This window comes from Protobothrops mucrosquamatus, unplaced genomic scaffold (genome assembly GCF_001527695.2).
Source record: "Protobothrops mucrosquamatus isolate PMUCROS unplaced genomic scaffold, P.Mucros_1.0 scaffold3343, whole genome shotgun sequence".
Classification (NCBI taxonomy): domain Eukaryota; kingdom Metazoa; phylum Chordata; class Lepidosauria; order Squamata; family Viperidae; genus Protobothrops; species Protobothrops mucrosquamatus.
Window position 1 is genome coordinate 55,260 of NW_015389331.1, and position 15,264 is coordinate 70,523.

Consider the following 15,264-nt stretch of genomic DNA (forward strand, 5'->3'; position numbering starts at 1 on the left):
CTGGTTCTTTTGGGAATATGCACCCAGGCATAACTGTCAAATGTTCTTAGGTGAACCAGTGAAGATTTCCTTCCATATAATAGGTAATATGGAGTTTCATTTATAGCAACACTCCATACCGTTGACTAGATAGTTGACTGTTTTCATGGCTTCCCCTAGTACGTTTTACTCATTCCTGCATCTGCCAACTGTGAATCTTTCATAGTTTGCAGTACTCCATTTCTCCGTTCAGCCACCCCATTTTCTGCTGGCGAGTATGGATTCGTACGTCTATCCCTTATGCCTAAGTTCCTCAGCCAGTTTGGAAGTTGTCAGACATGAACTCTGTTCCCTTGTCTGTTGCAGCTGGCATACCTTATGGCCATATCATCGCTCTACAAAGTTCACCCATTGCCTAACTGTTGAACTTCCATTTTGCTCTTTAATAAATAGCAAAACCCATATCTGGCGTAGTCATCTACTAAGACTAGTACATACCTAACTCCTCCTAGAGAGGGCGCCATAGGACCAATTAAATCAGCATGCACTAACTGCAAAACTCTTTGCCTTGAGCTTTTCTTACTTACAGGATACATTCTGGACTTAGACTCCTTACAAATTGCGCAATCTAAATATGTGTTGCATTGCTTAATGTGTAGTCCTTCAGCTAGGTCTGGCATCCTTTGCAGCACTCTATAACTTGCATGACCTAACCCAGTGATGGTGAACCTTTTAGAGACTGAGTGCCCAAACTGCAACCAAAACCCACTTATACATTGTCGGGTGCCGGGTGGGTGTGGCCCATTGGCTGGATGTGGCCCATTGGATGGGCATGGCCCATTGGGTGGGCATGGCTGCGGTGGTAACGGCAGACTGGGTGGCACTAAAAAGTTCAATCAATCAATTCCAACTTTGCAAGATCTTTTTTTCCCCCGCGAAAAGTTGAAATTGATTGATTGAATCTTTTTTTTTTTTTGCACACGGTGGTGGAGGCCTAAAGCGAACAGGTTTTATAAAACCCAGCTGAAGGCCTAGGATTGGGGCGACGGCGCGCGTGCCCACAGAGAGGGCTCTGAGTGCCGCCTCTGGCACCCGTGCCATAGGTTCACCACCACTGACCTAGCCTATGTAATAAATGTACGTAATTATCATGCATGGGAGTGTTCGTGAATGTTCGTGCACAACCATCCTGCTGCTTCCTTAACACGTATAAATTATCCAGCTTAATACCTTGTGCACAAATCCTCCCCCCTTTCCTGATGGTATATTGACCCTTTGCAAACAGTACTTCATACCCCATATTATCCAAGCTCAAAATACTGAGTAAATTATGGCCTACATATAATACATTACCTAATGTTTCTCAAATAGCAGGTACATAAAGTTTATCTTCCCCTTTAACAGCGGACTGTTGTCCATTTGCCAAGCTAAGAAATGTTTGTTTAGCTGGTCTTAGGTTTGAAAACATTTGTGGGTCATTTGCAATATGCTGACTTGCCCCACTGTCCAACAACCAAGTGTTTTCTTCAGTGAAAGTTGCTGCCAGGAAAAATGTTGGTTGTGTAGCTCTATGATCTTGTTTCGCTGCTCCTCTGTTTCTCCTCTCAGGGCAGCGTCTCTGGAGATGCTCTGTAGAACCACACTTGAAGCAGCATTTCACCATGCAAGTGTTTTCAGCTGCCCTGCTGGCATCTTTGGACGTTGTAATTCTAGGCCTGGTCTGAGTTGTCACCACTTCCTCTCTGCTGCCTTTCCAGCCTTTTCTTTTCCTCCTCCAGCAACCGGCCAGTCAAATAACTCGTGGTTAAGTCCCTCTCTTGCATGGACGACAAACTGAACATTAGGATGTCCCGTGAATTGTCCAATGAACTGAGCATCACATACACCTTGTGTACCTCAATAAAAGTCATTCCTCTTCTAACTCTAGGAATGTCTTTCTCATGGACTGCAAATGCATAGACATGCTCTTTCCCGGTTTCAGTTGGGCCTTACATAGCTTTCTTGTCAGCATTACTTTGCTGCTCGCAGTCTCACTCATGTACACACTGTGCAAAGCTTCCCAGCACTCTTTAGCAGACTGGAGACCCCTCACGTGTATCAGCTGGCTATCTTCCAAACTCAGGATTATGCTGGCCAATGCTTTCTCATTCTTTCTCCGGTCCCCATTATCCAGGACTGCAGGTGAATCAGTAACTACCATCCACAACTACTCCCTTCACAAGTACATCTCCATTTTCAGACACCAGGAGAGGTAGTTTGTCTCATTCAGACGAAATACTACGAGGCAGCTTTGATATTTATATCATCACAGTCAAAATGAATAGTTTGGCAAACAGCTGAAATAATCAAATTAGAAAATCTAATCTTTTTACTGACTAAAACAAAAACCAAAAACCTAGTATTACAGTGGAAGACAGGATTATCTGCTAAACTTTTCAAATACTCAACAGCATGTTCTAATTACTGGCATTATTGGGCATGTTTTCTAAATTCTGATATTACTTTTAGTAGAACCCATTTTAATTAAAATTGAGTTGTGATTTCTGTTTGTAGAATCATGTGTTTGACAACTCATTTTAAAAATGTAAAGCATGGCACATGTAAAATGTTTATAAAGTGGTCTTAACATTTTAATGTAAAATAATTACTTGGCATTCATTATAGTTCTGTGCATATAGGTCACACTCTATGAGTTCTTTATGCTCTTGCTTATTAATTCCCTATAAATGCAAAACTATGTTTAAAATTATTTAAGTAATTTCTTTATAGGAACAGCTTTTAAATATGGGTTGATGTATCTGAATTGCTGCTTACATTGTCAATTAAAATGCAACACAGTAGCCATGGGTATTGAAAATTCAAGTATTTTATTTCTCATGCTAAATACTCACATAAAATTTAAATTAGTGATACAAATACTGTGTAAACAGATCACATTATCATACAGTTTCATGTGAAATAAAATTCATTACTGAAAGTTTATCTTAAATATACAAAAGTCCATATTCTACAACTTGGTTCATAATTATAGTATAAAGTGCCAACACAGCAAAATCATCATAGCTGAAATTCTTAAAGCGGTAAAATAAAGTTTTCTTCTTGAGTCATAAGACTTGGAATAAAGCATGTCTCCAGTTCTTTCTGCTTCTGAAGGAGCCCCTGGAAAGATAAATGAATATGCTTTTACAAAACACTGAACAATTTTAAACAATAATGATAAATCTATACCCGACCTACAGTAGATACCTGTAATAATAAAGTTACCCTAGAAAAGAGTTATCAATTATATTCTGTTTATGCTAAACAATTTTAAAATATTTGCTTTGTTAGGAAGTAAATTCTTCAGTCATGTAGAAAATGATGGCAATGAAATTTAAAGATCAGGTGCTTTTCCTGGAAGATAAAATTACACCTAGGTCTAATTATCTCTTGATATCCCTAACAAAGTAGGTTGCATATTTCTGTACAAATATTTAATATAACAAAACAACTTGATCAAGATCCCTTCTCACTGCACGTTGAATTACAGAGCCTAAATCAGGCATGTCAAACTCACGACATCACGTGACATCGCGCAACGTATCGGGACTTTTTCCTTATTGCCAGCAATGGGGCGGGCGCGGTTTCGGCGTGATGTATCTGGCCTGTGGGCCGGCAGTTTGACATGCCTGGCCTAACTGAAAGGCAGATAATTTATCTCTCTGAGATAATGAACATCTGAATTTCAGGTGGAATAGCTATTGTCATTCAGGATACAGCATTTAGGAGCACTGTCTTGCAGATAACTTGTTAATATTAAGTTGAGCTCTAGAGACAGGTTGGGACTACTCTACTATAAAAGCATCCCTACCTGGATTGTTGAAACCTACTGATTTCCTCAGTGGATGATCCAAGATTAAGGGTTTTAACACCTGTCCTTGTCATAGTTGGATCATGCTCTGATTGCTTTGGAACTAACTGGTGCTACCAACTTCCACAAGGAGATCCCATTTGATCAGTTTTCTCTATGCATCTGAGAATTACTTGATTTTTCAAAGAGTGATTGAGGATCTTCCCAAAGCTCTAATGGGTAGTCCAGCTAAGATTTCTGTTGCCCATTGGGAAAAAAGGGCATTAGTGGTCTTGGACAAGATTGTGCTAAGTGGCTTCTCCCAGCTCTCCAAAGAAACTCCTTGGTGAACAGAGAGCTCTGGGTGATGAAGTAGCTGAGGAAACACCCAGAAAGATGGTGGCGGAAAATTAATCACACCTATCAGGAAGAGCTCGAGTTTCAGCCCAAATATTGATGAGCACAGTGAAAAACTTGTTACTACATCTGCAAAATTGAACCCAGCAGCCCTTTTAAAGATCCCATTGAGTGAACATAACTAGGAAGAACTGGGAGGCTATGAGGAATTTTCTAGACATCTGGAAGATAAAATCATTTAAATCTACTCAGAATTTGATCCCAGCTGGACAGGTCCCATAGAGAGGTGACGAACATATCTTGCAAGGTTATCTGGGAGGCCTTTAAGCAGATGACTTATGTAGACTACCTACAACTTGATCCCCCGATTGGTAATATCTTCCAATAAGATGATACACAAATATAGGTCTAGAAGTTGGTCGTGAATCCTTTCTTCTGTAAGACTAATTGCATTTTTCCATCTTTTCCTGATACACTTTTTGCCATGGATATGATATGGATATTCAACAATTAAGAGTTCAATTACAGATTAGGATGGGACCATGGCTTGACGTGTTATGTGAATGCAGCTGTTACAAATGTAGATATTTCAAAGTTAGACTATTGCTAAGCTTTAAAACACATCAACTAGACATTTCCAAAGAAGTAAGAAAGATGACATTAATTTAATAATAAAGAATGGTTAGGCAAAATGAAATGATCATCTCAAGTGGCAGATAGGGGATTGTTTTCATAATTTTTCTTTCCATCTCGTTAAGAATTGATCTTGAATAAAAAAAGAAACTATAGATATATTCTCCACCTTTAGCTCTCCCAGTTTTGCATCTGTTATAAACTGGTCTGAGTTCTTAAAAAAAAAATCTTAAAACCCAACTGCAAGTTAATTCAGTGAAGAAAAAATGGAGGTCAAACTAGGTTAACAAAAAGGTTTATGAAGATCTGAAAACATTAGACAATGGGAAGAAAATCGGAAAATAATACAAAATAAGAGACGTTATTTCTAACTGTACAGATGTATAAGAAAGGCGAACACTAATGAGTTTGCGTTGTACCAAGAATGACAAAAAGATTCTTCAAATATGTTCAAAACAACAAAAAAAAAAGAAATCAGGGTATTAGTTAATGAAAACACAGATTGAAAATATGTGGTTCAAAGAATATGCAGCTTATTCAAAAATCACTGACAGTAATAATTAGTGGTTCATGATCAATTCAGAGAAGGAGTTGATTAGGATGCAACACTATTTACCATTTTTACATAATGTTCTGCATGAAGAGTTGGAGGGATTATCCAATTTCCAGCTGTATTAAAAAAAGGGGAGAGAAGAATGAAATTAAATAGAAACACATGAAAAACTACTCACTTTGGAAATTTGTGTAACTTTCCCAAGTTACAAACATCTGGAATTTTCTCACCTTGGCATTAGGATGTCTGAACTTAGAATCTAATTTAGAATCATAGTTGATTCCAACCAGATTAAGAATCAATAATGTAATATGGTTGCAACAAAAACAAATGCAATTTTAGTTGCTGCCAGCAAAAATTAAACTTCCAAAGTGCAGACTGGTTCAAAGAATGTTGAAGGTATTCATTGTTGAAAATATTCCTATGATTGAAAGAGCTGGACGTGTTTAGCCTTGAGGTGGGATATGGTAGCACATCAAATAACTGAAAGGATGCCATAAAGAAGAAGGTCAAACCCTGTCCCCAATCATCCTAGCATGCAAGGCACAGAATTAAGGATTTAAATTCTCAATGAATGTTAGAAAATAATCTAATGGCCACAGTAGTTAGAACCAACTATGAGGTGGTACATTCCTCTTTGTGAGATGTGCTGAAACAAAGACTGGACTATCATCTATCAGGAATGCTTTAATTGATTTTCCTACACTGAAAAAAGGAATAGACTCAATGAATACACTTTATCTTTTACTACTGTAGAACATTTCCATTAGCCACATTTGGAATTTATCTTTCCCAGACACATGAACAATAGTAACATAAATACTTAAGATGGAATAATAAGACTATAGTTAATAAATAAATAACCAGAATGGTTATGCTGCTAAATGATATGGACAAAAATATGGAAGTATTAAAGAGGATATAAAACTCCATCCATCTATCCATCCATCACCTTATTTCTTTTTGAGGTAAGCAATGCAAAAAACAGAAGAACTAGGTTAAGATTGATAGCCAAGTCTATTTTTTCTACACTAAGATGATTTACAAATATAGAGGTGAAACAATAGAAATAGGATAGGTGATGGAAACCTGGACATAAATATATGGTTTGTTTCTTCAAACTTTTTTCAACGTGAAAAGCCTGAGCAGCTTTAATGAATGGATGCCATCAAAACAGCTAAAACAACAATTGGATGGTAAAATCACTGAAACAACAACTAGGACTATTTCTGCCATGCTTCTAATGAATACAGGAAACTAAAACATCTGAAATAATAAATGATCTACACCATTCTGGAAAGTGTACGTAACAGAAGCAGCTTCAAATGTATTAGTTGCTGCCTTCTGCTCTGGATTTATGATGGCAAGTGGAAATGAATAACATTTCCACTTGCCAATAACTTTTCTACTTGCCATCATAAATGGGTATTCTGAAAGGCACTGCAAGTTACAGCTGACTAGAGCAGTGGTTCTCAACCTTTTTAATGCCGTGACCCCAACCGGTCGTAAGTCGAGGACTAAACTGGTCGTAAGTCGAGGACTAAACCGGTCGTAAGTCGAGGACTAAACTGGTCGTAAGTCGAGGACTACCCAACCGGTTGTAAGTCGAGGACTTTCCCTGCCCGGGAGCGCCGCGCATGCGTGGTTCCGCCCCCTGCACCGGCCGAGGCGTAGCTGGCAAGCGGCAGAGACAGAGCAGGCCGACCACCAGCTGGCCCAGCCCAAGGGAGGTAAGGCACCCGCCGGAAAAGGGGGAAAAAATGGCGGACAAAAAAAATGGCGGACAGCCTTGCTTGGCGACCCCCGTGAAATGGTCGATTGACCCCAAATGGGGTCCCGACCCACAGGTTGAGAACCACTGGACTAGAGGGAGTTATATTTATTAGAAGAGTAATGGAAACTCATTTTCAAAAGGCTTTTTAAAAAGATTAATGCTAGTTATTAATTAAAATATAATAATAATGACATTGGAAGAATATCTGAAGGACAGTGAGGAAGATGCATTGAACCTAGCACATCATGAAGTCTTACTGCATACTGGAGAGACCAAACTGGCCTACAAGAAAGACCAAATGAAGAATAGAAAAGAGACATGGCAAGGCAAAGTATTATATGTCTGGTACATTAAAAAAATAGCAGGCAAAGCAGACGACAAGACCTGGCAATACCATTAACACCATCAAACAAGAACATCTGCCTATCCAAGGTCCTTGGGAAGGACTTGATAGGTGGATAAAAAGGCCACATCCAGTTTAAACATCTGGCTGACTGCAATGAACAATAATAGTAAGAACAGTGATATTCTCCTAAATGAAGGGACATATAATGTATCATTTTGAACATTAGGACTTTATTATACAAATATTCTTCAATATTAAAGAACAGAAACAATGTTTAAAATGGAAATTACTTTATATTAAACATTTAGAAAACATAAAGTGTTGCATATATACTGCTATATTGATGTTGATAATTTGAAATTAAAACATGTAATACAAGAGCTCTTAGAAGTGGAAGACATTACTATAGTTCTATTCCTACAAAATGTCAGAAAGATTGGAGTTTTTTTCCTAGGACTTGACCACTATATTAATCAACAAGAGAGGCAAGAGGATTGTGGCTGATGCAAAACTGGGAGAGCTAAAGATGAACATATTTATAGTTTCTTTTTTATTCAAGAAGACTAACTTGTAACAAGAGGGAAAGGAAATTTGTAGAAGGAATTTCCACCAGTTTTTGGGACAAGGACACTGCATAGTTTTAGGATTATATTTGTAAGTATGTAGTGCAAAAAAGTTTTCTAATCATAGAAGAATGGTTGTAAATCTGGTGTCTGTCTCCTAGAAAATATGCTATGGAATTCAGTCTCCCCTTTGCTATGAATGATTTCTGCAGTTTGAGATGTAGAAATAAGATTATAAATAAAAAACAGAACAATTCTGTTATGTCCAGTAGTTTGAAGCAATTTTCCTCCCAATTTGCATGACTCTAAATGAGTTAGAACAGTTAGAACAATTAATCGGTGGAACAACCTGCCTCTAGAAGTTGTGAATGCTCCAGCACTGAAAGTTTTTAAGAAAAGACTGGACAACCATTTGTCTGAAATGGTATAGGGTTTTCTGCCTGAGCAGGGGGTGGGACTAGAAGACCTCCAAGGTCCCTTCCAACTTTATTTTTATTGTTGTTATTATTATCATCATTATTATTAAATATTTCATATTTTTATGAAAGCTTTAGAAACGTTCACCAGAAGCAGAATATATGAGAATTATGTAGAAGTACATTACATGTAAATAACATTGCAATCTGTTTAATGAATTTTTTTTGTCTTTTTACAAGATGGAAACAGTGCAGGCAGAATGTAATCTTGAGAGTGAAAAATTCAACACAAATGATTAATGGTAAATGATGCAATATCAGTGGAGTTTATGAAAAATTCAACAGTAACTTTACTACACTGAAGTCAACTATTACCTGTCGCAGCTCTGAAAGTCCTTTGAGTATGGCTTGCTGCCTGTCTCTCACCATATTAGGATTAAAAAGAGGATCCCTTATGTGATCAGAGCTAAAAACCTGCCGTGGTTTATGGTAAGTATCTAAAGATAAATATAGATACAATTAATTGTACTGTAAACAATCAGTGTTATTTTTAATATTGTGCATGAATAAATTATGATGTGTCTTAGCTTGACATCTGTCTGGAAGAGAATGCATATATAGCCTTCTGAAGAATTTACCTTTAGCCAATTTCAAAATATAGTTTCATAGAAGTAGTTTTCTACATTCATGGATACAACAGGAATAACAATAGCACTTAAACTTATATACAGCTTTATAGTGCTTTACACTCCTCTCTAAGCATATTGGCCCAACAATCTGGGTCCTCATTTTACCGACCTCAGAAGGATGAAAGGCTGAGTTAACCATGAGTTGGTCAGGATTGAACTCCTGGCAGTGGGCAGAATTAGCTTGCAATACTGCATTCTAGCCATTGCACCACCAAGGCTCAACGTGAGATCTATGTGGTTAACTGTTAGTGACCCTATGGATAAATTTTTGCCTTGAACATCTGATTACAAATAGAATATATTTATGTTTAGATTGATAGGTTTAAAATTAATGATTTTCTCTTAAAACAAATATTTTACTTTATTCAGTACTGAATTAAAACAACACTTTAGAACAAGCAGTAAAAACTTTAAATGAAGGTTAATGGTGAAATATTGAATAACCATAAGTGTTTCTTGAACTCTCTACTGCAGTACCGTCCAGCTCTTGGTATTGTGGCTCATGCGTGGAGGGCCTAGTCAAGGGTGCATCTGGATCAAGGTAATATACTTCATTTGTTCGCACATAAGGAACAAAATGAGATGAAGGAGGTCTTTCAGCTTCCGTATTTGGAAGAGGCCTTTCATTCCCATGCTGATCTGTAGAAATACTCTTTGGGCTTCCATTTTTGCTGTTAAGAACTGGGAAATCAGAAGTCTTTAGTTGTTGCTGTAATTTGTTTTTAACTGCTGGAACAGGTGGGGAGTCAGATCTGTTTAAAACAAACAATTCAGCTGCAAAAAATAGTCTCAACCAGAGCTTTCTTCATTTTATCAATCTACTATTAATTTCTGCTTATATTTAAATGCAATCTTGAAAATGCAGATCTCCTTCCACACAAAGAGTTTTATTTTGTTTAATGAGCTATACAAAGGAGCTATGAGTGAAGATGAAGTTGTTCGATATTTGATATAACAAACTCATGTACATTTGATTATTCAGTGCAAATTTTTCCTCTAATAGGAATTGCTAAAACTTTAGAATTTATGCTAATTTTACTTTTAAATACAATGCCATAATATTTGAGAACTTGATATATGTAAACATAGACACAAAATCAATTCTTTATTAGAGAAAGACATGCTAATACCTACCTTTGTTCAAATAATTTTTTTGAGAATTGTTCTTCCTAAAATAAGACCAAAATAAAGTTATTTTCACCACACTGTATTCTATCATGGGCCCTTATTTTACCTTCTGAAATAGAATGTTCTTGATCTACTTGTTATAGTTGATCTTACCCTTATTTTTTTAGTACTCTGCTAATAGCTATGCTGCAGGGGATGAGATGGATAAATTTATATTTATTTATACTGAATGTATTCTTGGGAGTCTGGGACAAACCAGGTCTCTACAGGTAATACTCAGTTAATGATGGTAACTGGGACTGGAATTGCAGTCACTAAATGACACAGTCGCAAACAATGATGTCATGTGACTGCACTGCTTAGCAAAAAGAATCCTGGCTGTCATTAAGAAAATCATTGCACATTGTTAAAAAAGGTTGTCATGTAACTGCCATTTGCAACCTCCTGCTGACTTCCCTATAGAGCAGTGGTTCTCAACCTTTTTAATGCCGCGACCCCAACCAGTCGTAAGTCAAGGACTAAACCGGTCGTAAGTCGAGGACTAAACCAGTCGTAAGTCGAGGACTACCCAACCGGTCGTAAGTCGAGGACTTTCCCTGCCCGGGAGCGCCGCGCATGCGTGGTTCCGCCCCCTGCGCCGGCCGAGGCGTAGCTGGCAAGCGGCAGAGACAGAGCAGGCCGACCACCAGCTGGCCCAGCCCAAGGGAAATAAGGCACCCACCGAAAAAGGGGAAAAAAATGGCGGACAGCCTTGCTTGGCGACCCCCGTGAAATGGTCGATCGACCCCAAATGGGGTCCCGACCCACAGGTTGAGAACCACTGCTATAGAGCTTGCTTGCCAGAAACTGGCAAAGATGGTTGCCAATGACAACCATATGATTGCGGGACACTGTGATGGCCGGAATTCTGAGGACTAGTCATAAGTACCACTCATTCAGAGCAGGTTTGAATGGTCAATGAATGGTGGTTAATCAAGGGCCCACTGCACCTCTAGACTGATGCAGAGTTTTAGAGATTCCAATATTAATTAATTAATTAATAATAAATGAATGAATAAATAAATATTCTAATAGCAAATCAAGATGCTCTAATTTCTTTGGCTAAATTGTCCCATGATGCTGATGCATTAAATTTTCAGACTTTACACTTTAAAGTTAGACTTTTATTTTAAAGCCTATGAGAATGTCCCCCCCCCCCAATATTACCCACTTTGGGCTTGAATAGAAGGAAATGAAGGAAATGTGTCACAATAAAAACAACTGAGATTGTCTTTTCCAGCTTTGAAAGCTGCCAGATATATTTGGTCAGTTAAAGTAAACTAAGTTTAAAGTATTAAATTAAGTGGCTAACTTTCAATCCAAATTACATGAGAAATTGATGAGGAATCAACCTAATTTGAAGACAGAAGAGAAACTGTTTAACTGAAAGTTTAGGGCCAAGCAAGAGATAAATACCTTACATCAGTTTATGGATAATGCTCATTATAAGGATTTCAGACAATGCTGAGTATAACTTAGCTAAATTATCTGCTTCGCAATACATATAATGAAAACATATATTGGTTAAACAATATAATCTAGATACTTCAGTTTCAGAGATACTTGGAATTCTAAAATCTTTAAGAGATACTGTACTTGAAGTGAAATCAGTAATAAAATTTAATTCAAAACAAAGAATATGATGAAGGTAATTGAGATGTGGAATGAGGAATTGGAATATCCAATTTTAGAAAATCAACGGGTCCAAATTTCAGGAAACATAAAATATGTATCTTAAGAATCAATTAAATTCAACAGAAAATAATGTGTTTATTAAGAACCTTGGCTCTACCGATCACAGAAAAAAAAATGTTCCCGATGTTAAAGATGTATCTCTTTATATTGATGTTTTAAATCTGTATTGTAAAAATAAAAAGATGCAGCAATGCATGTGTTCTGGGCTTAATAAATCTAAGGACTGAATTAATTTTATTATATTAATATATGGCTGTTCTTTTTTCTTCTTTAATCACTGTAGTTACATACATAAGAAGAAGAGGAGGAAGAAGAAGAGGAAAGAGGCGTTGGTGTGGTGGTAGCACTAGTAGCATATTCAGCACTGCACAGCAGCGTACATCATTCTTAGAAATACTTCTGAGGTTTATTTGGAGAAATTTGTATTTTTTAATTAGATTTTTCATCCAGACTTCATTACTGCACAGGTAATGCAAGGTGGCGAACGTACATAATATCCTTTCTCTATTTTCCCCACAACAGCAACCCAATAAGGTGGGCTGGGCTAAGCGAGTGTGACTAGCCCAAAGTCACCTAGCCAGCTTTCATGTCTAAGACAGAACTAGAACTCACAATCTTTTTAGCTGCTGCCTTAACCACGACATCAAAACGAGCTCTGTTATTTTGTTCTTCTCAAAAGTGAAATTCAATTATTTATAGCTGAGTTTTGGTATTTTCAATTACCAAAAATTTCAGTTCAATTTCCATTTCTCCATGGGTGACATTCAATTCACCACTACTGCAAGTATGTATACTTGTCTGAGACAATGGTTTATGACTAGGCCAGAGGTCCCCAAACTTTTGGGCACCAGGGACTGGTTTCGTGGAGAGAGGTTTTTCTGCGGAGCGGAGGGTGTGTGGTTTTGTATGCTGCCTGCATCCCGCGGATGGGGCTTTGCTTCTTTGTGCAGACTGGTTGCTGGCATGCTGCGGCCCGGTACAGGTCCACGGACCAGGGGTTGGGGACCCCTGGACTAGGCCATCCTCACATTTTGAAGGCACTTACCTTATTTTTGACCTCATCTTCCTTGTGAGGTGAGAGGGCTCTATCTGGAGAAACACCTTTTTTCTTGCAAAGATTACCAGGGTTGTTTCTTTCAACCAACTGAAGCAGCGCCATTTGTCGCTGTGCTTTCTTTTCTTCACGCTGCTTTTGCTGGAGTCTGGGATATTTCTCAGAGGCCGGAATATATTTTTTGCAAGGTTTGTTTATGTTCCAGTCCACCTTTTTCCCATTTTTTCCCACTGCCTTGGGATGTTTCTGCTTTGGGGAATACTGTTCATAGGGATTGCAACTGCTGATAATATTCTCTTTTTCTGAAATCTTTTTATCTAGATATTGTGCTTCTTTCTTGCTTCTTTTATTGCTGAAGTCCATTATATATTCTACAGCAACATCTGGAGATGCGCAGTCCATTCTTCCTTCCCCAGCTGGTGTAGGGGAAATTTCAGAATCAGTGGGAAAATCAGTGATTGCAAACTCTAGCAAAAAAAAGTTTAAATAATTCCTTCAAACATCACTCATAATAATTAACACTACTGCAAACATTTTACTCTGAATGCCAACTAAGATTAAAAAAAAAATCAGCATTAGTAAACAAATTTAAAACTGGGGATGTTTATCTAAATTCTTAAAGTGGCCTTATCCAAGGTGAGTACATGACCACTAAATCCAATGGAAATCATCTCCAATATGAGACTGTAGTGAGAGTTACAGTATATTGGTAATAAATGTCTATTCTAACATAGTTTACCTTATAGAACTGGCAAAGCAACATTTCCTTCCAGGAAAAAAAAAAACTTACTAATGGTATCCTACATTTTTTACAAGGAGAAGCGATTTGCTAACCTCCAGATGTTCTAATCTGAGAGACATTTTGGAAGTAGTGTCTAAATCAGTGACAGCAATCTCTAGCCTATCAAAATATATATTTGGTGAACCTGCTTCCTCCTGACAGCTGTCAGGCCACTGCATTTTGAACAGAGTGCAGCTTCCCAGCAGTCCAATGGCAGACCCATATAAACTGTGTCACAGAAGGGCAAGGTGCAGTGTTATATGTCTTTTGATTGACCTGCATTTTCCAATTAACACCGATTGCCGAAAGAAAGCAATCTCTTTGTGAGTTAAATTCCAGAGATCATCTCTATCTCTTGCACTCACCAAGGCAATTGGGAAGGAGCCCTGTAATAATTAATTATGAGAAATTAAATAAACATAATGCTATTTGTATTAGTCCTGGCACCTCCTCTAATATCTTCCTCCTTTGATAGCTGATTGTAAATTCTAAACTAGCCAGCAACACAAAAAGGGCAGAAAATATTCTCCTCCAGGTCTCATTTACCCAAGAGTGTCATCTTGTGGGACTCTCTACTATCAGTCCTCTGGAACAAGTACAAATAGTTCTTACAACCACACTTGAGCCCCAAATTTCTGTTGCTAAGTGAGACATTTATTAAGTGAGGTTTGCCCCATTTTATGATTTTTTTTGCCACAGTTGTTAAGTGAACCACTGTAGTTGTTAAGTTAGTAATACAGCTGTTAATTGACTCTGGCTTCTTCATTGACTTTGCTTGTCAGAAGGTCACAAAAGGTGATTATATGACCCCAGGCCACTGCAATCGTCATAAATATGAATCAGTTGCCAAGAGTCTGAATTTTAATCACGTGTCCATGGGGATGCTGCAATGGTCGTAAGTATGAAAAACGGTCACATGTCACTTTTTTCAGTGTTGAGGACTACATATATTCTGCCTCAGATCTTCTCCCTGACCCTTTTGTCTTTTAGGACTTGGCTTTTTGTAGTTCAGCTTAGTAATATAATATTTTATGTTTTATTTAAGTACTTTTTAATATTCTGTATTTCACATTGTGATATGTTATTGCATATGACATTTTTGTTTTTATTAGTTCCCTCACAGTTGGTTTTTATGATGCATTCTGTGATGTATTTTTAATCATCTGTACACTGCTTTGTGTCATTCTATTTTGACAGTTTATACACTGAACTATACTGACTCACTGGAGAAGAGCCTAATGCTGGAAAAGATCGAGGGCAATAGAAGAAGGGGACGACAGAGAATGAGGTGGCTAGATGGAGTCACTGAAGCAGTAAGCGTGAGCTTAAATGGACTCCAGAAGATGGTAGAGGACAGGAAGGCATGGAGGAACGTTGTCCATAGGGTCGCGATGGCTCGGACATGACTTCGCAACTAACAACACATTG

General features: G+C 37.8%; 1 protein-coding gene across 3 annotated transcripts; it reads right to left on the reverse strand.

Moving 5' to 3' along the window:
* Positions 1–2,815: 2,815 nt before the first annotated feature.
* LOC107297495 (coiled-coil domain-containing protein 66) lies at positions 2,816–13,517 on the reverse strand. Of its 3 annotated transcripts, XM_015826857.1 has the most exons (6): positions 13,047–13,517; positions 10,274–10,308; positions 9,584–9,891; positions 8,826–8,947; positions 5,415–5,467; positions 2,816–3,138 (listed from the first exon to the last, which is right to left on the reverse strand). In XM_015826857.1, the coding sequence occupies exons 1-5, from the start codon at positions 13,455–13,457 to the stop codon at positions 5,453–5,455; spliced, it is 891 nt and encodes a 296-aa protein (XP_015682343.1). In that variant the 5' UTR covers positions 13,458–13,517; the 3' UTR covers positions 2,816–3,138; positions 5,415–5,452. The 3 variants fall into 3 exon arrangements, with proteins under 3 accessions (XP_015682343.1, XP_015682342.1, XP_015682341.1); XM_015826856.1 differs by lacking the exon at positions 5,415–5,467 and having other exon boundaries at positions 9,617–9,891; XM_015826855.1 differs by lacking the exon at positions 5,415–5,467.
* Positions 13,518–15,264: the final 1,747 nt, after the last annotated feature.

Bases quoted from the DNA above. Each gene is read 5' to 3' on its own strand.
- LOC107297495 (XM_015826855.1), bottom strand. From the start codon at position 13,457: ATGGACTGCGCATCTCCAGATGTTGCTGTAGAATATATAATGGACTTC. The intron at 9,892-10,273 runs GTAGGTATTAGC...TGTTTTAAACAG, and splicing joins AAAAAATTATTTGAACAAAG to ATCTGACTCCCCACCTGTTC. The intron at 3,139-8,825 runs GTAATAGTTGAC...TTATCTTTCCAG, and splicing joins GACTTTCAGAGCTGCGACAG to GGGCTCCTTCAGAAGCAGAA.